This window comes from Uloborus diversus, chromosome 1 (assembly GCF_026930045.1).
Source record: "Uloborus diversus isolate 005 chromosome 1, Udiv.v.3.1, whole genome shotgun sequence".
NCBI lineage: Eukaryota > Metazoa > Arthropoda > Arachnida > Araneae > Uloboridae > Uloborus > Uloborus diversus.
Genome location: NC_072731.1, coordinates 135,004,500 through 135,032,106, shown reverse-complemented (window position 1 = coordinate 135,032,106; position 27,607 = coordinate 135,004,500). Strand labels below are relative to the sequence as shown.

The 27,607-nt window shown below is 33.9% G+C and overlaps 1 protein-coding gene across 1 annotated transcript in view; it reads right to left on the bottom strand.

Moving 5' to 3' along the window:
• The window catches only part of LOC129235201 (receptor-type tyrosine-protein phosphatase kappa-like), a 115,232-nt gene that overhangs the window by 75,611 nt on the left and 12,014 nt on the right, over positions 1–27,607 (bottom strand). The window contains 1 exon segment of the mRNA XM_054868911.1: positions 6,243–6,330. Coding sequence (XP_054724886.1) covers positions 6,243–6,330 — 88 coding nt within the window.

The following is a 27,607-nucleotide window of genomic DNA, read 5'->3' as shown; positions in this document are numbered from 1 at the left end:
TTACAATCGATGAATTAAGCAGTTGGTAGATGCGGGGGTCTCTGAGGGTATCAAATAAGGCAGTGAGAAGCAAAGGGATGTAAATGACAAAATTAAATATTTGGAGATAACTAGTACAAATGATAGGAGGAGAACTTCTCCTCTGCTTTTGGGCACGAAATAGTTCTAGTAGGTGCCGCTGAACAGCACGATTTTGAATTATTTTAATGAAAACCTTCCAAGAATCTGAACTTAAAACGCGATTTACTCGAAACTTTAAATAGTCCACTTACATCATTTTGCTTCTCACTGCCTCAAAGGTCAAATTTCAAATCAAACATGAACTGATAGTTTCAACATTGCTGTTAAATTGTCCTTATTAAAGTAAAACAGAGCGATTATAATAATCTAAAAGCTAAAAATCCAAAAAATTAAAAACCCATCCTCGTTACACATTAAAAATCACTTATAAAACTTTCCCTCATTTTATAGTAATATGTGCTTGTTTTTATTATGATTATTATGGCTTAATTTGCACGGGAACTCAGGGGAGCTGAGTTCTTGTACGTTTGTTTTATTTTTCGTGTTGTTTTTACATATTAGTGGAATTTATGTTTTTTATCTCTATGCATTAAAAAGAAGTAACGTCAAAGAAATTGTGAAAGGAAGTCTGTGTCGGGTCTACTTCCAGGAAATCCCATAGCACCTACAGCCTTGAAGTTTGGTAGGAAATTGATTTGAGCCCCGGGGGTTTTCACCTGGGGTGTTTTATTTAAAATTTATAATTAGTTTTTTTATAATTATTTTTTTCAAATAAATTTCACCTAAATTGCCTCTTAAAGTATTGAAAGATTTCCTAAACCCCTTAACATTCTATGTCGCTCGAAAGGAATTTTTTTTCAGCATCAAATAAAGCTTCTTCAAACAACAGATATAAGGGTTTCTATTTTTACGGAAAATCCTAGGCTCAACTCAATTCAAGCCCTCAACTAACGAGCAAAATATATTCCTAGAGACCATGAATTTGAAAACCACTTTTCAAGCGTGCAAAACTTAAGTTTTGCAATGCTCAGGATCCCCTTAGCACCTATAGTAGGGTGTATCGAAAAGAACTTTTTTTCGAAATTCAATTTGTCAAGTGGATAAAAAGTTTCCCCTACCGACCCACATATCACAAAAGAAATTTTACCCGAATCAAAAAATATTTAGCTGTTCTGCAGGAGGCCTAAAAATTATAATTTTTTTCAAAAAAATCATTTTTTCTTTTTTCTTTTTTGAATAACAGAAAAAATGTTCAATTTTTTACAAGTTGAAAAATGTACACAGCAAAGTTGGAAAAAAAAGTGAGGGGAACAAGCTATCATAAACAATTTATAGATATCCCGAATTTACTGTAAACTTCCGTGATTTTCACAAAAAAAAAAAAAAAAGCATTTTACAAGGCCATGTGGCTTAGTTAGAAATAGGGTTTCCGATCCCGATCCCGAATTCTGCAGGATCCAGCCTGATATTTTGCGGGATTAATCCCGCAGCATTGAGAGAAAAATCCCGCAAGATTTCCAATCCCGCAAAACTTTCCTATGCAAACGTTTTCTAATTTTTGCGGCTCATAAAACGAATATTTTCTCAATCATCATTTGAAGTTTGAATTACCGTATTTCTGCAAGAAGAGCGAGAAAAACTTTGTGTCTCATATGATGAACGATGAAAATGAATTTGTATTCTTATTGGAGGTTTCAGTTTCCTACGTTCAGCAATTGAGAAAATGCGTAAAAATTATAGACATTTTCAAAAAACATCACTAAAATTTAACGATTAATATTTATATATAAATATAAACATAAAATTTAAGTGAGATTTAAAATTAGACAAATTATAAAAATTGTTTTACTGAGACTATATGATTTGGTGAAACCAATTAGCGTTCTTTCACTGCTGTAATGAATCAAATACACTGATGCAATGACCAACGTTAATGTAGTTAAATTGGATACAGCAGTACACAAATCAAAGACATCGTATTCGTCCAAAATTCGTCCCATAAGAAAAAAAAAATTGAAAATTATTAGAAGATCATGAGGTTTGTGGAGTTATTTTGCTAAATGCGGCCCGCGTTTTCATCAATCGTATTACTTTTTAGGCAAAAATCCCTTTCCATCCCATGTGATGCGAAAGGCACACTTTTGTGTATCAAACGTTCGTTGCTTATTATTATGTAAGTTAGCAGTACTCTGAAAATGGTGTACTGAAAAAGCCTCCAGCAAAACTCACGCATCCTTTTTGAACTGTTGAAAAACAGTAGTATGCAAAAAGCTTGATATTATACATGATGATACACATAATATTCTACGCATATTTTGGTGATTAGTTTATTATACTTAATTCATGCAATAACATAACTTCTATGCAATAAAATGAGAGCAATGTTAGCAAGATTGTTTTATAACCTTTAACTTTTTTTTAAACTTCTCAAAACTAATCTTACAATTTAATCGGAAGATAAGTTCAAATAATTTTCATCTATAAAACATAAATAAATGTATCAAAAATTCTTTATTAGCAAAAAGATTTTTAAACCCACATTTGCAAAAAAAATTTTAAAGCTTAAATTTTTTTTTTTTGAGCTTTAGAACTTTTGAGCTTAGAACTTGCATTTATATTGAAAGTACTAACCATAACTTTTAAAAACTCCTTATTTTTGAGTACTATGCGGGAACTTAAATGCCGCATGAGAGCAAAACCTTTAATTTGACGATAATTTCCAGCTATATTACACACAATTTTCAATTTGAAAATATTTTAAGGTTTTTTCTGTTATTTAATTTTTTCTTCAGAAAAAAAAATTGATTTTTTAAAGAAAATTATAAACTTTTTAGGCCTCGTGCGGGACACCTAAATATTTTTTGATTCGGATAAAATTTTTTATGTAAGATGTGAGTCAGTAGGGACAACTTTTTATCAACTTGACAAATTGAATTTCGAAAAAAAGTTTTTTTCGATACACCCTAACCTATAGCTCTGCAAGTTAGTACAAGTTAGTTTAAAACCCAGGAAAGGGGTGTTTTTTGTTCCAAACGGAACTCGTAACGTGTTTTAAATCTGATTCTTTCTGATTGACGATTTAAATCTTTGCGAAGCAATCTTTAGGGGTTGGTGAGCATCAGTGAGCAGGATGCGGAGCCCTCTAGTATAAAAAATGAAAGTATAATGCTCTCGCACTTCTGTTGTTAGAAGTTAAGCCCTGAGGATTACTGAGAGCATTACCGATATTTAAAGCATCAACATAATTAACGTCTGTGCAGAGCATTCAAAAGTGTATTTTTTAAATGCAGGTTTAAAATTGCTTTCATGACATATACCACTGAGGATGAAAATATATTTCCGTCCATTTATCTTGAAGTTCAAAAACCGGAACACTGGATAAACGGAATGAGTTAATCTTCAATTAGTTAGAAATTTACCATATTCGGCCATAATTTAAAATTTTGTCTGTCGAAAAAGTAAAGCTTGCGAAAATTTCTTTTAAATCATCTAAAAACTATCGCTTTACTTTACCGAATTCTTCAATCTTCATTGTGATAAATTTTATTTTCCTGTAGAAAGATGTAATGATTTTACGAATAGCACAAGTAGGTTTCACCCATAAATGTTTAATGATACACTGGTGTAAGAAATTAAGAGATTTTTTTTGATTTGATTAATTATTTACAGATACACAGGACCGATTTTAATGAAATTTGGTATGTACATACATTGAAACAATACAAAACAAATAACCATCTAAAACTTAAAATGTATATGAATGATCATAAATAACACTCGTTAGAGTCGGATGGTATGAAACAGCAATTGCAAATTAAAAAAAAAAGCGGGGGTGTAATAGGGGTTACGATCCCCTCTAGCAGGCATATAAGCCTTGCAGTGTGACTCCATACTTAAAATGAAGCAGTTTATAAGATCCGGGGGGGGGGGGGGAGACAATTGTTTCCACTCGTTCAACTACGCTGTACTCAGGCTATGGAAAGTCCTCGGAGGGCTGTTGCGAGTGTCTATTACCCTCCAAAAAGGTCCCAGACATGCTCTATAGAATTGGAGTCTAAAGTTCTGCTTGATTGATCCATCCGGTAAATATCCTCCCCTTCAGGAAATTCGTCGACCAGAAGAGCTGTATGTAGTCTTGTGTTAACATCCATTAAAATTAACTCGGGGCTAATAGCGCCCCTCAAGAGGTTGTCATAGGGCTCCAAGACCATATCCCTATACCTCGCACTTGTCACAGACCCTCTCTGTGCAGCCATCCAACATGATGTCAGCCCGGACCGTCAAACCTCCTCCTCCATAATGGTCGATTTCGCGGATATCGGAAGGCAAATAGCAAGTCCCGTTTCAGCTTAAACGTTTATTCTTGTCCCACGTTTACATGGATAGAAGCAGGAACCTGCTACCTACCCTCCAATATCGGCGAAATCGACCATTATGGTGGTAGTGGTTTGACGTTCTGGGCCGACATCATGTTAGATGGCCGCACACCCCTCCAAGTCCTTGAGAGAGTCTCTGTGACAATTGCCAGGTATAGGGATGTGGTCTTGGAGCCCTATGCTCACCTCTTGAAGGGCGCTGTTATCCCTGAGTTAATTTTAATGGATGTTAACACAAGGTCACATACAGCTCTTCTGGTCGACAAATTTCTAAAAGGGGAGGATATTCGTTCGATGGGTTGGCCAAGCAGATCTCTAGACTCTAATTCTGTAAAACATGTTTGGAACGCTCTCGGGAGGGCAATAGCAACTCGCAACACCCCTTCGGGGACCATCCATAGCCTGAGAACGGCGTTGTTGAATGAGTGAAAATAATTGCTTAAGGATCTCATAAACTGCTTTATTTCAAGTACGGAGTCACACTGCGAGGCCTATATGTCTGTTAGAGGAGACCATACCCCCTACTAAACCCATTTTTTGTTCAATTTTGCAACCGCTGTTTCTTGCCATCCGACTCTAATGAGTGTTATTTATGATCATGCGTGAGTATTTTAAAATTTTGGTTGGTTATTTGTTTTGTATTGTTTCAATGTATGCACATACCAAATTTCATTAAAATTGGTACAGTAGTTCTGGAGATAATTGAACAAATCTGAAAATTCTCTTAATTTCTTACACCAGTGTAATATGCAACAAACCATTCCTTAGAGAGACTACAAAACAAAATAAGTACAAATTGCTACAAGTTATTGCTAAGTCTCTATGTTTTGATCGAAATAGATTACAAATACGCTAAAGGAAGCCATTTTCATTCCAAAAAATATATAAGACAAAACGGTTTCGAGGCTTTGAGACTGCATAAAAAAATATCTTATCCTTTTTTGATAATGGTCCAAGAATAATATAATAAGAGTTTAAAAAAAATTTACAAAAAAAAAAAAAATGAAATTAAGTGAAACTGAACTTATGTAAACCGATGAACTTCTACTTATGTACGAAGTTTTCATGGAGCAAAGGTGCGTGATTCATATCATTAAAGTATCGTACTTCTAGTAATGGAAATCTAATCCGAACACAATGAATTAAGGCAAGGAGGTCAAATCATTCGTAAATTAAGAGAATAACTTGATGACTTGCCAGAGGACATTTTGTTGTTAAGCTCGCTGTCATAAGAGGGATCTCGAGGCCATTAAATTTAATTCTCGGATATGCCTACATAAGAAGCATGTTTTAGTAATGTTTATTAAAAATTGCAATGGGGTCGTTTCCAAAATTTTAAAAGTATTTTTTTCTGAAAGAGTATGCTTAAAAAATATAGGATCTGACCATTTTTAAAATAATTTGTTCAAGTTTAATATTTAAAAAAAATTACTTAAATCGGTGCGCTTTCATTGTTTACGCTTCTGTCGGGTGACATCACAAATGATGAAATGCCATTCAGTGTTGCCATTCACGGAGAAATATATTTAATTCGCATCTCTACTCACGTGTATTGGCAAACGGTATGGTTGATAGCAAGCGTAAAGTGCAATATTTAGTTCGCTTCTTGATTATCATAACGTGGAAACGTGGAAGAAAGATGCGCAAAATTGCATCATTTGTGACGTCATAAAGACCACGCCTTGTTTTTAAAATCGAACATTTAAAAATATTAATTAAAAAATAACTGTTGGGAAAATGAAAGTATTTTCTGGGTCCATGTTATTTTTTTTACTCATTCTATCAATTTCAGTGACTAAAATTAGTACTTTTGACTGAAGGAAACAACCCCATTGTGGTACTTACAAGGAATCATTTTCTTGTAACTGTTTTTCAATTCATTGGCTTCCTTTGTCGCATGCCGCGTACTGTGGTTTTCTCCCCTGGTAGCAATCTAGAGAAAAAATACAAATTTGTTTAAAAAAATTGCTTTGTAATCAGAAATTATAGCATCAAGAAATGGAATGTTTAGTGAGTGGTATATTTCAAATAAATCTATATCAATCAAAAGTATGAAGAAATGCTATTAATGATGAACATCGACTTCTTTTTAACATGCTCAATCTAATTTGGTATACATTTTATAACACTTCATTTGAGCTCAATCTTTTGTGATAACTTTATTATAACTAATAGAAAGAAAATAGTCACACACAATTAGTAATATCCAGTTGAGTTAACATTAGTCAATATTTATGCACCAGTCAGGTCCGACTCTAGGGGTAGGCGACCTAGGCAGACGCCTAGGGCGGCATATTTTAGGGGGCGGCAAATTTCGAAATTGAAACTTTCTTTAAAAAGTTTTTAATATCTGTTTCAGTGCCAAAAGATAAACAGCCTTAATGTTAAAAAAAATAATTTAGAGTTTGTACCAGTGTTTGAATATGCAAAACATAGTTCGGAATTCAACTAGAAATTCAGTTTAATTTGAGAGGCGGCAAGTTATGCGAGTTAAAAGTCTTTGGAAAATATTAATACATGTTTAAGTGCCACAAGATGCGCTGCTTTAATGTTAAAAAAATAGTTTAAAGTGTGTATCAGTGTTTCGATATGCAAAAATCAGTTTGGAACTTAATTAGAAACTCACTTTAATTTTAAGGGTGGCAAATTACTTGATTTATTTATCTACTAGCGACTTTGCACGGTCTACCTCGAAAATAAAAGTTAGATCAAGTCACGCGTGTTCAACAACTGGGCTCAAATAATAGAAGAATAAATATACTGTAAAATTTCCCGTCAAAAAATGATTCTTAATTTTTTTTAACGGTTATTCTTTAAGTTCTGAATAAATTAAACGCAAACCTCCATTAATGCAACTAAAATCCTTGATTATCTTATAGTGGCAGTTCAAAAAAAAAAAAAAAAAGCCCAAAAATGTTCAAAAGGGGAAATTTTTACCTCAAAGCAAAAGCAAGAATTTTGTTTGTTCACAGTCGAGTATAAAATGGCAACAGATCGAAAAGGATTTAAACTGAGCTTGTTGGCAAACGATAAATTTCCGACTTGATATTTGGCTTAAAAATGCTTATAACTCTTTTCCTAGAGATTTACAGCCTTGGTTTTTTTTTTGAAATTCGAAGGAAGTAAATCAACGTGAGGTGTATTTTTCGCGGGCTTTCGAATAAGACCTAAGTCAAGAAAATGGGATCATTATTTCGGGTAGAAAGTGCCATTTAATGTCATTTTGCCCCACAAAATGTTTGTGAGATTCCGGGAAACACTTTTTCATATACATTTTTACGATTAAAAGTGTTACTTTTTACTTATTATTGTAAAAAAAGTATCAACAATGTTTTATAGTTTCCATCAAGCACTTCTACTAAAACGTATCTGAAAAATGTAACATCAAACATTTCATTTAAACACATTTCAGGCATAGTGGTTCTCTGCCCTCCTCTTTCATTTATTCCCCTTTCTCTAGTTCTCAGAAAATAAGAAAGTTTTATAACGACCCCCGAAACTCATCTCTCTGATATCACCAAAAGGACGATGAAAATTGAATTTTTAGTACTATAATTTCGAAAATTTAGGGAGAAGGAATCTCTGAATCTCTTCCGATACCATCATTGAGGAACGCTATCTAGGACTTAAATTTCGAAAAGTTTCCAGTGGAGGGCCCTATCTCGTTTTTCCCTGACATCACTAAAGATTGTCTACATTTACGTTTTTGGAACTTCAATTTCGAAATGATGTAAGGGAGATATAAATCAAATTGAAAAATCGATCAAGTACAATCTCTGAGTAATACCATTTTCCATAACAGCCACAAATATGGTAAGTAATCGCGTTTTAATGACATCAATTCCAAACAATTTCTAGGGAGAGTATTAAAACCTTTTCTCCCTTTTAACATTACCATAAATCGTTAAAAACTTAGTTATTAGGACTAGAATTTCAAAAATGTTTCCGGAGAGAACCCCAGGAAACTTCTATTTCTACGTGCTTCATCTTCTAGTACAGACCGACCCCTTTCCAAAACCAGAAGTTTTAATCACCTCATTCACTCCACATACAATGTATACATTAGATGTGATTGAAAAAATTGCTGGGAAAGAGAGAGAGAGAGTTATGGACGTCCATTTCAAATTAGAAAATCTTATTAAGTGCCCCTCCCCCCCCCCTAAAAATATTTTATGGCATGGGCGCCCATATGCAAAATTGTAAGGGGGGGGGGGGGCTCAGAAATTTTAACCATGTTTTAGCAGGATATTTTCCCCATAGAGGCAGATTTCAGGACAGATTCGAGTCATTAAAATTTGACATTTTTAATTATGTATTCATTAATGGCTGGAAAAGAAATATTTTTATATTTTTGCAAAGAAAGTACTAAAAGCAAGAAAGTTCTAATTTCCAAGGGGGGGGGGCTCGAGCCCCCCCCCTTGCCCCCTATATGGACGCCCTTGTTTTATGGTTTCGCTATTGCTTCTGCCTCTTGGATCCCAGACACTTCCCACTATGAGCACCTTCTCCCCTTGTTTTACAAAGTTCCTATGCCACTGATTGCGACTTGTTCAGAGATTTCAAATCCGTCCCACCATTCTTTAAAAAATGATAGATTTTTATTTATTTAGTTTTAAATGACAAATGGGAGAAAAGAAACAGTTTGAAGTTATAGAATTACTTTTAATGTACCAGTCTATCTGGAGTATTTGATCGTGGAAAACAGTGTTAAGGCTGGAATATAAGTCAGGATTTTATTTCTTTGTTTATTACCGATTTGTATTTGAATATTTCACTTTAGAAAAAGCAATGGAAGGAAGGGGGGTGGCACTTGTCAACCTCCCCTAGGGCGGCAAAACTACTAGAGCCGCCCCTGGCACCAGTGTCGAAACATATACCAAGTTCGACCTCAGTTAATCATACTGAGTAATTTTAAACTTGATTTCCGACCATCTTTCAAACACACACACACTCTCTCATACACACATTAATTTTAAGAAGAAGTGATATTTCTTTAAAAATTTACGAATTTTTGAATGTCAAACAATTTTGAAACTATAGAAATTGCACACAACCCTCTTTTCAGAAATAACTCAATTATTCATTCAACTAAAAAACACATAACTCCAATTCATGGAAGTAATTTCGGCATTCCATAACTTTGAGAATAGCGAAGAAAGAGCGGAAATTAAGCACAAGATTTCTTTTTCCGCTCATTGTTTTCCTAACGACAATAATAGTAATGAGCACATTTCTCTTTGGTAACGATGCAGTTGATTTCTCTCAAACCGGTGATAAAAGTATTTAAAATATCCGAAAGTTCTAGAAGTTCATTTAAAATATATGCACTTGTTTAATATCCTGTCAATATTTATTTCGAAGAAACGACTGGCTATGACTGTCAGGCATTTAAAATTTCATACTTCAGTTAGAAAACATGTAATTGGAATAAAGCTTTTCTCGTGAATTTTATTCTTCGCATCAGGTAGTTAAATCGATTTTCCGCAAGTTAATTACTTTTGTATTTTATTTTGAAGACTTTTACAATAAAATGTAATTTTCTCCACTGCAGATCAGAACTAAAGTGGAAAATGCTTGGTTCAGTACGAAAGGTAAAATGTTTCCTTTTTTTAAAAAATAGCAGGCATTTTTCTCCATGATGTTTCTAAATGAGTGAGGTTGAAAAAGTTTGAGGCTAAAATGAAGCATCAACTTCCGCTTGATAAATTACCAATCATACTTGTGTTACATTTGCCGTGTTCACAACACACTTTTCGACCCGGTAAATCCTCGCCCTGGCTCCGCAAAAAACCGACTGAGAAATTCCCCGTTTCCATGTAAAATGAGGTTTCCCATTGTACCAGAGAAAGCGGTTTTCACCCAGTATCCTTAGCAGCTAGTAGATAATATTGTTTCGCGTAATGCATTTTGGGTAATAACACGCTTTCCCTCCAGAAGCGAGCAGGAGGAGAAAGATTACGCATAAACCCCACAAATAACCGGAATGCGGTAAAAAGCAGGTTTTTCCGGGGTCGAAAGTGTCCATGGAAACGGCCTTATTATCTGTGTCTCAAAGCCAGACTAAACGTAAGCCTCAGTGTTACTACTCAGGAACAGGCTCGGAGTCCATTACAAGAAACCGTAATCGATTACGATTGCTATTACAATAATAAAAAATGGTAGAGATTATGATTACAATTATAACTCTATGACATCGAAATCTTTCACTCAAATTTAACTAATTTAATAACATATCTTTCGAATTCTCAGTCACTGATTTTGTGAAGCGAAATTCATCAAGTTCTGCGTCAGGTGACTTCCATGCTTTATAGAGCAATTAGCGAGGCAGATTTCGATTCAAGAAGTTCACAGCCTTGACTTGGAAAACTAAACTAAGTTTCATTTCATTTTTTAATATGTAACTCAAAATAGTATTATATTGATATCGTCCGTTTTTGATTCCGACTCCTATTAATAAGATAGAATTGCCCAAAATTGATTTATTTCTTCGTAACCATTATTAGTTAATTTACACAACTCCCATCTTTCTTCAGAAATAGGATATTAACCAGTTTACATTATCAACTAGAAATATTTCCCATGTTTTTTTTTTTTTTTTTTTTTAATTTAGAGTAAAATGGAAGTTGCTTTTAGTGTTTAGTAGTTCTGTGTTTTGAAAGCAGTCGAAACTGATGCTTGAAAAAACTGATTCTTGAAACTGATACTATGCATAAAAATGTTTTAAAAAAGGCTTATATATTAAAAATTACCTTAAAAACCTTTGTGAAACAAGAGAGAAAATTTTGAAACAAAATTTAAAATGAACCAATCAAATTGCAGGCCAGTTAGTTTTTCAAGTGTTGCAAGAAATCTCTTTTTCAATGCAAACTAAACAATCCTATGAATGAAAAAACACTTGGCAAAAAGTCTGAAAATTGATTGGTATTTGAGCATTTTAAACGTTGTTTCATTAGATAAATACTTTTCGCACTAAAAAAAATGTTGTTGTTTAAACGCCTCGGGTTTACCTAAGTAGATAATATTCCCTGATTAAAGCTGAAAAGTACTGCTTCCGTTTACAAATTCCCATTGAGATTTAAGTCCGACTTAGCTCAAACAGCATACGATAGATAAAAGCACCATCTATCAACATTTCTACAATTTTGATCAAAACCAGAAACCGAAAAACTCCTGGTTACGTTATTTCAGAGGTATTCATTTGGAATGGGATTTTTTAGTTCTTTTTGCCGCGAGATATTTAACGTTTCCCAGGCAACATTATCAAACAAGGAGGATTTTCGACTGGCTGGCATCGAACCCGGAAATCTCCAGTTACGAGTCCAACACCTTACCTCCACCACGGCCCATGAAAAGTAAGTGAAACCTTAGTGCGTATAGCATACACGTGAATCTAATACATGAAAAATTAATAAAACATCTGAATAAATATGAAGCAGGAAAAAATCTAATGACAGCTTAAAAATTGCAGCAGATGAATACAAGCAACGGCTTAATGAGTTAAAAAGGGCAAAATAAATAACAGCTAGACAAATGTAGAACGATACCGTGATTGTTTTTAAAGTTTAGTCTTTCTGTAAAAATAAATAAAATAGGCAGCAAAATTAAATTCAACCAAACAATAACCTCCATAGAGAGTACGCGCACTTATTTCCTTTCACTGCGATGAAAATCTTTTGTTTGCATCAAAAAATAGACAAGGAAAAAAAAGTGGAAGGGTTAAAAACCTTCGATTTCAAAGAAACGTTTCGGATTTGGAACTATCATAGTGAATCGGCGCCCTTCAGTTGACGTTTACTGAAATAAAAGAGGGGTGTCACTTCACAAATAATCGATTTCAGCAGAAAGGGAAAAGAATGGACAGAGATAGTTGAACGCCTTCCATCTCTCCGCCCCCGGAGCATTGCTGACTGGAATATGTGTCATGGAAGGATGGAAAGATTTTTCCTACTATCCGGAAAACATATTCCCAGCAAATTGTATTTTATTTCTCCTCTCTTCATCCTGTAATCAGGTTTGTCCGTGAGTGAACTTTCACAAAGAGGAAAATTTCTCTGTAAGGGTGTATGCCTCCCGTCAAAATATCGAAGATGTTTTTGATTTCGCCTGTCTCTTTTCTTTGAAAACGGCGGCAAAATAGACGCGAGATGAATGAAGGGTTGCGTGTTGAATATTAGGAGAGAAAATATCTCATGGCTGGAAAAAAAAGCGTGGTTTTCTTTCTGGTTGAAGCTCCCAGTTGATATTTTTACGAAGAAAACAGTAAGCAGAAAAAAAAAAGAACATGAACAAGAGCAAACATTTATTACTTAGATTTGTCTTATTATGCATTACACTAAATAACATTTTATCCATTTTACAGCAAAAATTGCTGGCACTGTGGTTGCCAGCAAGTTTTTCTGTAACTTTCACAATGTGCTGGTTCTAAACAGCTCACTGAACAGCTGAACACGAGTATAAAAAGTACTAGAGTTACACCTCCATTACATACAGTAATATCACTTTTATCAATACATATTTACACGGAAGAATTTTCATCCAAAAGGAAGAAAAAGTTCATCTTGAACGAGAGCCATATCTCAGGCTACTCGGCCACTAAGGTTCGATCGCAGACAACGTCATCAATATTGTTTTACATTCGTGTTGCCGGTGTATTTTTGCTTTTCAAAAATATGTTACTGTATTTCCTACTGGTTACATGGCTCACATGTGTGGTTGAACTTATCGAACTTTCATCATCTTAATCGTAGTGACGTCAGAACCACTGTCGTCACTGAGAAAAACATTCCCACGAGTTCAGATCTGCAAAAACCTCAAGAAAGGTGTATAGATGGCAACACGCTCTGCTACGTTTGTTTCATATAGTTTTAGTGTAGTACTTAAAGTATTACAGTCTTTAGTACTCTAGCGTTCTAATGATCATTTCAAAGTCGAACGAAGACAGAGAGTGATTTTGTGCCGCAGTGCTGCTACTCTACTATTTAATTGTAATAAAATATTATTTAAATATATTTTTCATTTATGAACGAAATAGGCTTTGTGTACATAAGCTTCAAAAACTTTTGTAATACTTAATGAAAGAAAAAGATTACTTGCATTGGTGAAAAATTTACCGAGATTAACTGAAAGTTAACAATTTTTACTTTAACAGTTAGTAGTTTAACTACTGTTGAACATAGAATTTTTTAATACTAGCTCCAAAATCCTATTTCCTGAATTTATAAGTTGTATAACAGTTTGAAAGCCATCATCGCATTTAGAATGGTTTTTCAAATAATTTTAAAATTTTTGAAGTACAAGTCTAATCAAATAGAACATAGGTCAAACTGATGTCAAATGATCGAAACTCTATCCAGTTTTCATAAAATCACTGCCTGTGCAAAATAATAATAATAATAATAATAATAATAATTGTTGTTTAACTGTTTGAACAACATTCTTTACTAACCTGTAGTTTTCAACTAAAATGAATCAAAATATGGATCCCTCTAACTGTCAGAAGACAATTTTTCACTAAAACGAATCCACCACAATTTATCGCTACAGCAGTATCGTTTGACAGGGACATTTAATTCACTCGGTTTCCCAATTCAGTACAAAGCGTTTTCTTCAAACCAGAGACTTTATTTTCTTCTTCGTTTCTAATACAGTCTTAACGCATCTTTTTCTCTCAAGGAGTGAAAAACACGCCTTTGAAATAAAACATATTTGACGGTTGATTAAGTCAAAACAAATTTGCTTAGATCTGCAAAAAAATCGTTTCTTTTTGTAAAGTTTGAGATACTTAAGAAAAAAATAATTCAAATACAGATGTATTTGAGAGGAGGGAAGGGGAGCCATTGATTGAGGTAATTTTTGTGACTGGGAGAAACACGAATCACATTTTTTTAGTTATTTCTAAAACCATTCATGATGTTTAAAAATACTAAAACTTTGATTCTAAAACATTTAGGAAATCTAAAATGCTTTTTTGACATTTACATTATATTAAACGTTACAAAACTGTAACAAATTAATAAGTAAATAAAATATTCTACCTTTTATGATATAACAAAAGAAGTAAATGAAGCTGAAAATTTAAATTTTGAGACTGATATTGAATGAAGATGCGTCTACCATTTAGCACTGAAATACAGTATTTATTTTTTAGAAAAAGTGAAAGGTAAATCAACAATAAAGTGTTCTGACACATCACAATAAAGTTTCAAACATTCCAGTTCAAAGGACGTAAAAAAAAGTTGTATTTGAGTAAGAAGTTTAAAAAAAGTAGTAAACTTATTGCTTATAAAAATATTTAATTTAAACTGGGCATACTTACATTCAATGGCAATTTAGGAAATCTGTCATAGTGAAAACGTTTACTAGTACTCTAAGTGTAGAATGGGTAGTGGATTTTCGGAAGCTTAGTTCTGTGATTCTTATGATGTAAAATATTGAAAAAACCCCACAAAATAGCTTTAGCTGTAGGAATTTGAGGTTTTCATTCATAAACTTCGTTGAGGGAAATTAAAGAATGGCCAATTTTTCTACTTAATATATAATGTAATGTTTAGGCAAACTTTATTCATAATTTTACAATAAAAGATGTTTAGTATGTTTTTTTATTTTATTTCTTATTTTTGGTAAAAAGCCCTTAACTACAAGCAACTTTACAAACGCCATCTCTTATATTTTTTAGGATTTTTTTAAAATCGGTTCTAAAGGTTCAGAGCTACTTCATTGAATGTCCAATCTTGTTCTTCAGATCCTCAATACGTCAAATATTTTAACGGAGTTTACTGCCAAGAAAAAAACCCAACCTCGAAATAAAATGTTCGTTGCATTTTCCCCCAAATAAGATTTTTATTCAAAATTTTAATAATTCTCTAACTTGTTATTTTGGCAATAGCATTATACATGTTACATAAAAAAAACATTAAATGTATTTCAATCTACCAGTGAAAACTATGAAACAGGTTCTCCACTTCTTCAGAGCAAAAATTTTTCGACTTACAGTTACAAAAATTTTTTGTCCCAGGAAAAAGTGGATGACGCCAGCAGGCTCCCTTCTCTTTCTCATCTTAAATCAAAGCGTCATTGTGGCCTTTGCCCCAGCTTTTTCGTGTCCCCTCCATTATCGGTTCTAACGTCAGGGGCGTCGAAGGAAATGTAACGCCCCTTCTGCCCCGCCGGAACAGGATGGGGGATGCTTCCTTTGTTTTGTCACCATTCTCTGAGGTGATTGATTTCTTGGCTTTCAGCAATAGTATAGATTAGGTTCACAAGACGTGAAAAATGACATTTACTTTTTTTCCCCCTCTGTGGTAGAGCATTGCAAATTAAATAAAATCTGGTCAAAGATTTGACTAAAAATGAGCTTTGTCAACTTGCATGGATGTTATAAAAAGATAACTACATTTCGGCTTTTCTCGTACGGTTTTGAGGACAACTGAACAAATTAATATTTCCCCTGATATTTTGGAACATGAAGAGAGGGGCAGATACAGACGTCTTTTTAGGGGGGCATGTTAGAGAATGACCGCACCCCCTCCCCCTTCCAGGAACGAACCTACGGTTTTAAGTACGAAAAATTTATGAAGCTACTTCGGTGTCGATAAAAAGCACCGAATCGATCAAAAATAACGCACATAATGGACACAAACGTTACTAACCAATTTTATCAACAATTAAAAGAAGTAGCTTTTGCAAAATTTACTTTAAAACAAGTTAATGAATTGAAAAAAAAAGAGAGTACTGAAGTCTGTTACATTTTATTCATAAAGTTTTTTTAACACAAAGGACGGATAATATTGTCGGCGGTTTAGGAAAGGGGTATTTGGGGTCATGACCTTCATAACCTCCCCTTGTATACGCCCCTGCGTGAAGACTTGATTTAAATGTTATGAAGCTACCATTTATAAATTTTATTCCATTATTTATGCCATTTTTTGAACAAAAATTATGAACGAAGGTGAAACATAGCATCCCCCCCCCATATTTGCAGTTATCTACTCTTAGTATTCAGTCGACGATTGTATTTAGATATTTTAAGGTATAGCATACAAAATATAAGTAGATGGCAGATCCAAAACAATCCTCATATACACTGGTATGCAAAAATTAAGGACGAAGTCGAAAAATTAGCATATCAGCTGAACGAAGAGGCAGAGCGGACAGAAAGACCAATCAGGAGATTAAGTAAGGTGATGTACGGTAGCACATGCGCAGATATGCAGGCAGACGTAATGGGGGAGTGTCTGAGTAGTATAAAGCATGTTGTCGGTGTAAGATCAGTATTTCTGGCAAAGAGATTGCACGCCGTATAGCAGTTAAAATCACACCGAGTTGTTGCCTCAGCGAGAAATAGCGAATAATCAATCTGTTAGACGACATCTGGATGCTTTTACCCGAGGTCGAATCATTGGGAAGTTGGAGAAAGGCCGCAGTGTGACAAGTGTGGCTGCAGAGTTCAGAATTGCTCACAGCATCGTTTTACGACTTTGGAGACAATTTCAAACTACAGGAACAGCTATCCGAGGGTTCCGTAGTGGTCGTCCACGAGGAACCACACCCGCAGATGACCGTTATATTGTCTTACAGGCCAGAAGAAACAGGCGGCAGACAGCGGGAGAAATCGCTAGACACTCGACATCGGCGACTGGACGACCGATATCGCGTTTTACCGTGGCCAGAAGACTGCATGGTGGTGGTCTGTTTGCACGACGCCCTATACGGTGTGTACCTCTAACGCCTGCCCATCGGAGAAGGCGTTCTCTGTGGGGCTGGGAACACCGGAATTGGAGAGACAATGAATGGGGACGAGTACTCTTTACAGATGAGAGCAGATTCAGTCTGAGTAGCGATTTTCATCGCATACTCATCTGGAGAGAGCGGGGAAGCCGCAATCATCCCTTGAACATCATTGAAAGAAACAGGTATGGAGGTCGCGGTGTTCTCGTTTGGGGAGGCATCATGCTTGGTAGTCGTACAGACCTTCACATCTTTGACGCAGGTTCAGTCAACGGGACCCGTTATTGTAACGAGATTCTTCTTCCATATGTGTGTCTTTTTAGAGGCGCTATGGGTCCGCATTTCCTTTTCATGGACGACAATGCACCATGTTATCGCACAGTAGCTGCCGAACAGCTCTTAGAGAGTGAGGATATTGAACGCATGGATTGGCCGGCACGATCTCCGGATCTCAATCCTATCGAGCATGTATGGGATTTTCTAGGCAGACGCTTGGAAGCTCGTACCTTACCACCAGTAACGATTCGGGAGCTTCGATTGACGCTGCAAGACGCTGTGAAACCTGCCTAGCATCGGGGGAGATCATATCCCCTACTAAAGACCGGATGTTTCTTGCTGGACACCCATCACAGGAATGTTTCAGCCTTCAGTCGCATTGCGCTCCATGCTACTTTTTCAAAAAAGCTTCTTTTTATCCCTCTGATTCCTCTTTTAGTAAGTGTTGCTTACATTACACATGTCCTTACGTATTGGGGATCTTACGGTATTAAATGTGTTGGTTTGGAAAGCTTTTGTACCATGTTATATTGAAAAAACCGTCTTGTCCTTAATTTTTGCACACCAGTGTATATAACAGCCATTGATTGAGTAACACTCCTGGCATCATCAACAATGAAACTCGCAATACGGCATGATAATTTGATAATGTGTTTTTGTAATGTTTTACATACAAGGAAGGGTTTATTGTGACAAAGCTGAACTGGATCCGGTAACTTAACTGTTCTACTGTAGTTTACAGTTAATCCACTGGTGTTAGGGTTAAAATTTCAACAATCAAAATATCACCAAACAGGCAATTGCTTCGTTGTTCAAATATAGAAGCAATTTAAACCCGTGATATCTTGACGGGAGATTTTCTAGTTAATAAGATAAAAATAAAAACTTAGATCTAAATAAACGTTTCGGATTTTTAATTTTCGTATTATCCTCCCCGCCCCCCCTTTCCTCCACAAAAAACAAAGAGAGAAAAAGGTCCACTGAGATTTTCATAGTGTAGACTAGGGTACGTTAACGCAGTATCTTTTTTTCGAAACAAATAATAACAGGCGAGCCAAAAGTCATAACAAATTGATGCAAATATTTTCACAAGTTTTTGAGCATTAGTCGAGCTTCGATCCAGCATGCAGAGAGACTAATCTGTTTTCTACTAAGTTGAGTAAATTTTGTGTTGAACTCTTTGAAGCTTATTGTGAATAAATAATAATTAGTTAAGAAAAAATAAACATGTAAAAAATAGCAGAATTATATCCTTTTTCGAAAATTGTATTTGTATAAACTAAAATGTTATTATTATCATTATTTTCTTTTTGTATGTTAAAAATGAATCCAAACTTTAAGATGGGGCAAGTTAACGCATTGCACGTCGGAGCACCTTTACGATCGTTCTTACTGTGTCTTACTTAAACGTGCCCCTGACACTTTTTTTGCTCCAAACCGTCTCAAACATTTTTAGTATTTTTCGGCTATTTAGTTTTGAAAGTTATTATTTAATTTTTAATTAAGTTATACATTCGTATCTTATAGCTTACAATCATATAGTGCTGTCTTCATGCCCCTTCAGCTTCAATTTGATGCACTATTCAATCTGTAATAAAGTAGCTTTATTTTAGCGATGGTAAGACATTATGTTCAAAACACAAACAGAGCCACATTAGGTGTTGTAAGTGTGCGTAAACGTGCCCCGTGTCCGGCGCAAATTTACGCAACCGAGTTGAACTCAAAAATAATTTTTTTAACGGTTAAAAACACAAGATGAGCAACAACTGAACATACGAATTTTAACTCCATTATCTGCTTCATAAAACCGCAATGTCTAAAATTCCCTAAGTTAAAACATAAAAATTAGAAAATTCATTAAAATACATCCGCGTAAAGGTGCCCCAGTCTATCCTACTAATTCACGAACTACTGAGAAAAATGTTGAGGCATATTTATGTCTTTCGTTGTAAAAGATGGCGTACCTCCTTGTAAATTATTTTACTATGAAAAATTGCATAAAGCCTTATGCAAATATTTCCTTCGGAAAAAACAGCTACTATTAGTCTTGGATAGTTATTCTTCGAAAAGTTCTTTGCTTCGATTTAAAAGTAAAAGATATAACCAAATGTGACATCATTTAGCAAACAAGTACGCATTTTTAAAATATGGAAATAGACCACTTTTTCAATGAAAGACACATATATTAGATTAATAACGAAAGATAACTCCGAGATGTACAATAATATATAAATAGAAGCACAAACATTACAATTGTACCAGTTGCGAATCTTGTCAAGCACAAAAGTGAAAGAAAACAAATGAGTAATAATTATTTTTCTAGGAATTAAAAATTAATTTTTTGTAGTTAAAATCACGTTTACTCAATTATCATCGGAGAAAGAAGTGGGATATGCTGAAATGATGCCTCTGGGCACTGTCAAGTAGTAATTACCCTTCCCAAAAACTTTCCTTCATCAACTTCGCATTTTTTTAAAACCTAAACTAATTGTCTGCCTTATTACTTTCTGGTGAATTATTTTGTATAAAATAAAAGCAGAGGCATTTTAATTACATTCCTATGTGCTTAATTAAAATAGTTTTTATAGTTATAAACTTCTTGAACCTAAAAATATAATTTATTAATTCAAATTTTGCCACTCTCTATATTTACTGCCCCTGGCAAGTCTTACATGTGCCTAAATCCGTCCTTGGTTAGAGTTTTTTACCTTAATCCAGCATCTTTGACGTACTAAGTAAATTAAGATCTCGAGACAGTAACTGCCTTTGCAAACTAATGCAAAGGAAATCATGGAAATATATATGTACATCAATATATCATCATGGAATGGTGAATATATCATCAATCCATATATCAATGGAAATGCATACTAATGCATTTCCATTGATATTCTCAGAAGAAACTAGTCTTTACTTTAGCGCATGAATTTTAAAAACAATCCAGTGTGTTTCGATTTAGCTTTTTTAGATATTTAAAGATCAAATTTTTCCGGAATGGTTGTCAGAAAGATTGACCTAAACAGAAATAGAAGAGGTGCTAAAAATATCAAATATGCGGCTGGAGCCCCAAAAATGAAGAATAATTGTTTGAACGTTTATTATTAAAAAGTTTCTTATATTTATGCATGGCTGATTAAACCGTCACATGCGGGACAGTTGGGCAAACGTTTTTGTAACGTTTTTATCCACATGCACATTATTTACCAGGAAAAAGTTAAAAATTTGTTGACCTAACGAAAGTACTTTACTTGTGTGATTTTCTAAGTAGATTTTTTTCCCCAATATCTTTTTAAACTATTACTTCCAAATGAAGTTTAGCTATCACACGCTGGAACACTTTCGGACATCCGTTTTAACCTCTCAAGTTTAGCAAAATATCCTCCGAATCTATTGTTGCAAGTTTTGAAATACATAAAACCTACTAAATATTTTTTCATTTCGAAAAAAAAAAAGAAGAAAAAAATAGTTTGCTACTCCATAGGAAATTGGACATCTTGTCTTGCACGTTAGAGATCTAAATTTTATTTCAAAATTTATTTTAAAATAATGTAACCAATAAAAAAAATTCTGAAGGAATCACATAATATGTATAATTTCTTTGGCAGAAAAAAATTTCTATTATTACGCATTTTGAATGAAATATAGAGCTGTTGCGTGCAGGACGAAATGTCTGCTTTTTCGTGGAATGGCCAACATACATTGTTGCAGGAAAACTTCTGTTTGGCAACTTAATTTTCCATTTAATATACATGAAGTTATCCAGGAATGTTTCTGTTTGGTCGTGCAGTTTAATACTTAACGCATCCATGCTTCTACGTTTAATTTTACGTTCAATACATACGACGTTACGTTTCCAATTGGTAGGGGAGACTGTTGTACCTTAGCCATGGTGTACCTTGCAACATGCACTCTAATCAGCTAACGCCTAGTGAGGAATCACGGCACTATGTCAGCCATGACAATCTCTCCACCTGCCAGAGTGAGTTGTAGGTTGAAACTCCAGCTTTTATGTGGACAGTGATTGTTTTGTGATTTGTGCAAACAAAAGTAAATAATTCCAGTGTTACTTAAATGAAATTGGTCTTTTAAAGACTAGTGTTACCCAACTGATTGACCGTTATATCTATTGCCTATCTCTCGGTAAATGTATTCAACATTTAGTCTTTAATTTTTACTTAGCTGTTAAGTTAGGGTAGTCACTTTTGTATAAACATGCACCCTCGTGTACCTTGAATCCAAGTTCCCTCTTGTACCTTGAACCACTGGATCAAGGTACAGTAGGTTGTAGTGATTTTTTTTGTTTTTTTAGGTAGGATTTCATCATGCTTCGAAGTAAAACTGGAATCAAGAGGGATCCAGTAGATGTTGAGGCATTGCAAAATACCATTGAAGCTGTAAGAAGTAATGATCCTGACAAAAGAATGATTTTTAGAGAGGCCGGAAAAGTATTCAAAGTGAGCCGGTCAACCATTACTAGGCATTTAAGAAAGTTGAATGAAAGTGGATCCAATAAACTTGAATACAACGTAAGTTATGCAGTTAAGCAAGTCTAAGAGGTCTGTCTCAAGGTACACGAGCATCATGTACCATGGACCAAATTACATAAAATTTGTGAAAAATATACAAAAATAGAAAAATATTATTTTATAATCCGAAATATTTTTTTACTTGTGCAAAAAGGCTTGAAGTTAAGTTTTATTAACTAAAAACCATAAAAATCAAACATTCTTTTTTTTTTTAAACCAAAAAGTTTTAGAAGTGGTCCAAGGTACAATAGTCTCCCCTACTTTTATTTTATATTTAGTTAATGCAGAAAATCATTTTTATATAAGTATTTCTGTAAGGCCACCAAAAGATGGCCTGGCATATGAATGCAAATATTACAAAAACTTTCGTTCAAATGTCCCAAATGTTTCGATGGAATCACCAATGTATTAAATACAAATGATTTCTAAAATATAAATGTTGTAAATATTGTTTTCACTTTTGACTGTGTGGTTGTCATCCTCGTTTTGACCAGTACTTTTCGGTTCAGGTGGTGATTCAACGTCTGATGCTTTTTCCCCTTCAACTTAATAAATATTTTATTAAAAAGATTTCACAGAATAATTAATAGAGATAATATTGTGGGTAACAGTAATAGGAGCTTTTTAAAGACCGTGGAACAAATTTATAAATATAATGTTGGTATTTTTATGCATGATTTAGTAACAAATGGTTTGAATTCAGAAATAGTAACAATCCGTGAATTGGTTCATAACTACCCCACTAGAAACCGTGAAAATATTATACCTATAAACGCAAAAACAAATCTATTGTTTAATGGCATTAACTCCTACGGACCAAGATTGTGGAACACCTTACCCAATTGTTTAAAAACCATTAATAATCGAAATTTGTTTAAGAATAGGCTAAAAAATTTTATACTCAATTCTACTGCAGTCAATTTAGAATAAAGCAGCATATTCGTAATAGTATGCCTCGGTTCTGTTATAAAATTAGACGTACTTTAATTGAATTACTTGTGTTGTGTTTATGTGTTCTTTGTATGATTATGCATTTATTTTTTGTTAATTTTATATTATGTTATAAACTGGCTCTAAATTAAGCTCTTCTCTGAGTGGAGGGAGATAGTCAGGCTATTGTATAGCCTTTACTCCCATCTACTCAATCAGGGATTCTCAATTCGACTGAGAGAAATATATTTCTGTTTGTAATTTCTTTTTATTTTATATGTGAAATGCATATTTGTAAAATATATATATGTGTGTGTGTATATATGTATATATATGTGTATATATATATATATATGTGTATATATATGTATGTATATATGTGTGTGTGTGTATATATATGTATATATATTTCCCTGATTGAAATAAATTGAAAAAAAATTGAATTGAATTGAACTTAGAATTTATTTATGTCGTTTTTTCCCAGCTTTGTAACTTTAAATGTGTAATTTTGTATTTTCTCATCCGTTTTGAAGTAATATGTCTACTGTTAGTTCCTATTTCTGAGTAGGCATCAAAAAACTCTTTTTCTTTCTCCGAAACACAAGTACACATTTTTGCAGTTTATTTATCTTTACTTAGTTCATTTTCAATTTACAGCCCATGCGAAGATTTTTAAGATGCACCAATTTTTAATTACCCGGATATCATTCTGAGAATTTCTGCAAAAAATCAGCACTGCTGCCATCCGATCTTTTTATTTTGCAAATTATTCAATGTTTCTGCAAGTTTTCGTCTTAAACCTTTCTTTTGACCACAAATATTTCAATTTCTAATCAGCGAAATTTAAGAAATATTTCCTGAATCCTTTCTGATAATATTATGTACCAAATCTCACTCATCGCATACGCTTGACAAAAAAGAGTGTTAAATCAAGTTTTCAAAAATATTTGTGAAATTTAAATTTTTATCGACGTAAAACAAATTACGAAAATTTGAAGTTTTATTTACCCTCTTGAGGCTTTCAATTGTTTTTCTCTTTATGTTGAATGTGCCAAACCTTTCTAATGAATCCGACTTTTTTAAATACCTGATAAAATAAAAGTTAAATAAGTAAAAAAAAATTGCATACATTTTATTTAAAAATTCTTTGACATATTGGCATCCTAAACCAACAAGTTTTAAATTTTAATTCCTTTTGATAAGGAAGACAACGTCTTTAAAAGACTGAATAAATGTGCTGTTAAAAACAGAAAACGATGAATAGAAGAATGCATATTTCCTCGAATTCATGAAGAAAATTAATTAAGTCCAGGGAAATAAAGAGAAAAACATGAAAACTCTATTGAAAAATGCATTAAAATTCACTTTTTCATTTCACTACTTTTTAAATTTTAATTTAACTGCATTCTTACCATTTGATTAGCTTTTAGAAAATAAAGCAATTTCACTAAAATTCCATCAAGATGCTAAATAATACGAAAGTTGAAAGATTGAAAAGGATTAAATATTTGAAAGGATATTTTTCTATTTTTGGTTTCGAAATATTTTTAACATTCTATCGTGATAACACGCACAGCTTTCATTTAGGGCACTTGCTGTTTTTATTACGTAAAATGATGGTGATTATTGTTCTTAAGAATAGAAAAGGATGTTGGAAAATTTTATGAATGTTGGATTTTTCATTTTTTTTTCATGGTACAAAAGAAAAATAGCAATAGTTTTCTTATTGAAAAAGAGACTGAGATACATAAGTGAAAGAACTATTCTACATAAACTAAATTGCATCTTGCGTCGATTTTTAGTAGCTTAAGAAAGGAAAGTAGTCCGCAATCAAAACTTTCTTTTCTTTAGTCTTTACACACACGCACACACTTACATACATATGAACATGCTTAGGGTCTAGGAACAAAATGCCTTAGAATTAAGGTTTTCGGGGGTCTTACATTCCCCCTTTTTTGTCTTCTGCATTACTGTGAGCAGGTTCAATGACAGTTTCAAAAAATACACGTTCAAACGTCAATAAAACATTGAATTTTGATGCGAAAGGACTTGTTATTTTTAACGTAAGCAAAATAGGCATATATGTAGAATGTAAAGAGGTGACAATAATGCAAAAAAAAAAAAAGGAAGAAAGAAAGACGAAACATTTCTTGAGACTTTCATTTACCTGCCGCGGGCAGTGTATGTCAGAACAATGAGAGAGAATCGAACAACAAAGTTTCACAATAGGTTGTACAATAAAACTAAAGAGATGACAATGATGCAAAAAAAAAAAAAAAAAAAAACTTCTTAAAAATACCATTTACATGCCGCGGGAAGTGTACATCAGTACAATGAGAGAGAATCAAACTACAAAGGTTAACGCCACTGTTAGCATAGAATCGTACATATGTAGTAAGCTCCTGATTATCAAAAGGTCGGATTATCAGCGGGTCTTTTCACATTTTTTTTCTTTTAACTGTCATTAAATGTTTTTTAAACTTATGGTTGTGTTACTGTTCGTTTTTACCTTTTACACAGAAAGATAGAGATGGACAAAGAACATCTACTCGATTGCTCTTCTTGGAACGAAGAAAATCTTTGCGACCGATATTGGCGTGCCAGGGAGATAATGTTGCTGACCTTCAGTGACTGAATTATTTTGTATTTCACGTATTTATACTTAATTTTCTCCTTTGAAATGCTGTACATTTCTTTATTAATGTTTTGTTGTTGATAATTTTACTTTTTTATGCATTTTAAAATTTGTTATCATAGTTTTTTATTTCAATTTTTAGCTCCAATCTCATGTATCTGCGATACATGAAGGCCCAAGATGTAAAATTAAGTGTTTTTGCAACAACAAAAAAAGGTTTTTACACATATTTTTTTACATCCAATGTTAGCAGATGCAATGTAGCAATATTTTTAGTAGCAATTTAAATGTATTTTTTAGATATTGTATACACTAAGTATCGTTTTTTACATATTATTCGGATTATCCGAGGTTTTCGCTTATCCGCGGTTACCATGCCGCCCTATTTCACGGATAATCGGGAGTTTACCACATGAAATGTTTATCAGCGGTGCTTCCTTTGTGAAGAACGCCATAATTTCCTCAATACTTCATCAAATTTCATAAGTAAGGCATTAATTTAAAAATTCTTCTTACGGCTATCGGGGAAAAATAAACTTTGTCGAAAAAACCGTTATTCTGTTTTTTCCCCCACGTATTGCTTTAATACATAGCATCCGGAATGACGACTCATTGGCTCAATTGGTTAGAGAGTTGCACTAATAATGCGAAGGTTGTGAGTTAGAATCACCATGGCTGAAGGCCGAAAAACATCAATAACTTATTTATTTTCTTGCAGAAATCTGGTCCAAATTTCTATGAATATATGAGGGTCAGTCAATAAATAACGAGTCAGAGGCTATAAAACAGACTTTATTCGACTTTCTTCAAAAATACTGACCGAAATTGTTTAAACACTTATCCCATTCGGAAATTAGTCGCATAATTCCGTGCTCATAAAAGTCCTTTGACTGCAACTGGAACCATCACGCACGCACTCCTTTATTTCCTCGTCCGAATGAATTTGTTGTCACCGAAATGCCTTCTTGAGTTTCCCAAAGATGTGGGATCATATAGGGATAGATCTGGACTATAAGGGGCGTGGTTCGAGACTTCACTTTAATTTCCGCAAAAGTTCCTTTTCTGCATTGGCAAAAAGGACTTTTAGCAGAAATTTAAGTGGGAAGTCTTGAACTACCCCCCTTATAGTCCAGATCTATCCCCATATGCTCTCAGATCTTTGGGAAACTCAAGAAGGCACTTCGGGGATAACGCTTTCATTCGGACGATGAAGTAAGGGGGTGCGTGAGTAATTGGTTTCAGCAGCAGCCAAAATACTTTTATCACGGAATCATTGGACTAATTTCCCAGAGCAATAAGTGATTAAACAATTTCTTTTAGTGTTTTTGAATAATATCGAATAAAATCTCTTTTATAGCCTCTGCTTCGTTATTTATTGACTCACCCTAATATGATCTAAACGTTTTGCTGGATTCTGACGTAAAGTTCTGTTTCTGTTAAAATCAGGAAAACATGACATTAACTTTAACATGGGAATTGTATAATTTTGAAAAAAAAAAAAATAGAGGCATGGATTTCAATTGTTTCTGTTGTTTTATGACGCATAGTGGATAGTATCTCGAGATGGAGGATCAGTAGCTCGCTCAGTTGGTGAGAGAGTAAACGAAGGTCCTCCCTTGGGCCGGAACATGCAGTTCTTGAAAGACCAATTTTCCTCAACTGAATTCTGATCCAGATTTCCATGAATAAAAACCTCAAAATTCATTGGAAGCAGGATTCCAAACCACAGTTGTGTTGTTACATTGAAATCCGAAAAAACAACAACATTATTTTAAAGCAAATCGCAGTGTCATATATATTACTTCTGAAAGTTGTATTTTTGTGAGTATGTCATAACTTCCTTAAAACCCCTTCGAATTTCAGGATCATCGAAAAACAAACAAACAAATCACATTTTTGCTGTTATATATTAAAAAAAAAAAAGTTAAAACCGAGTTTTCGTATTTCTTCTGTCGAACGTGAATGTTTCACACGGGATAGCTAGTGTCTCTTAGTTTAATATATCGGAAGCCTATTTTAAGTTAAACGTCATAGACTCACACAACATCATAAACCGTTACATTCCAAAACAAAATGAGTATTAACGCCAGACGTATAAAGTAAAATTTGTCTGACGA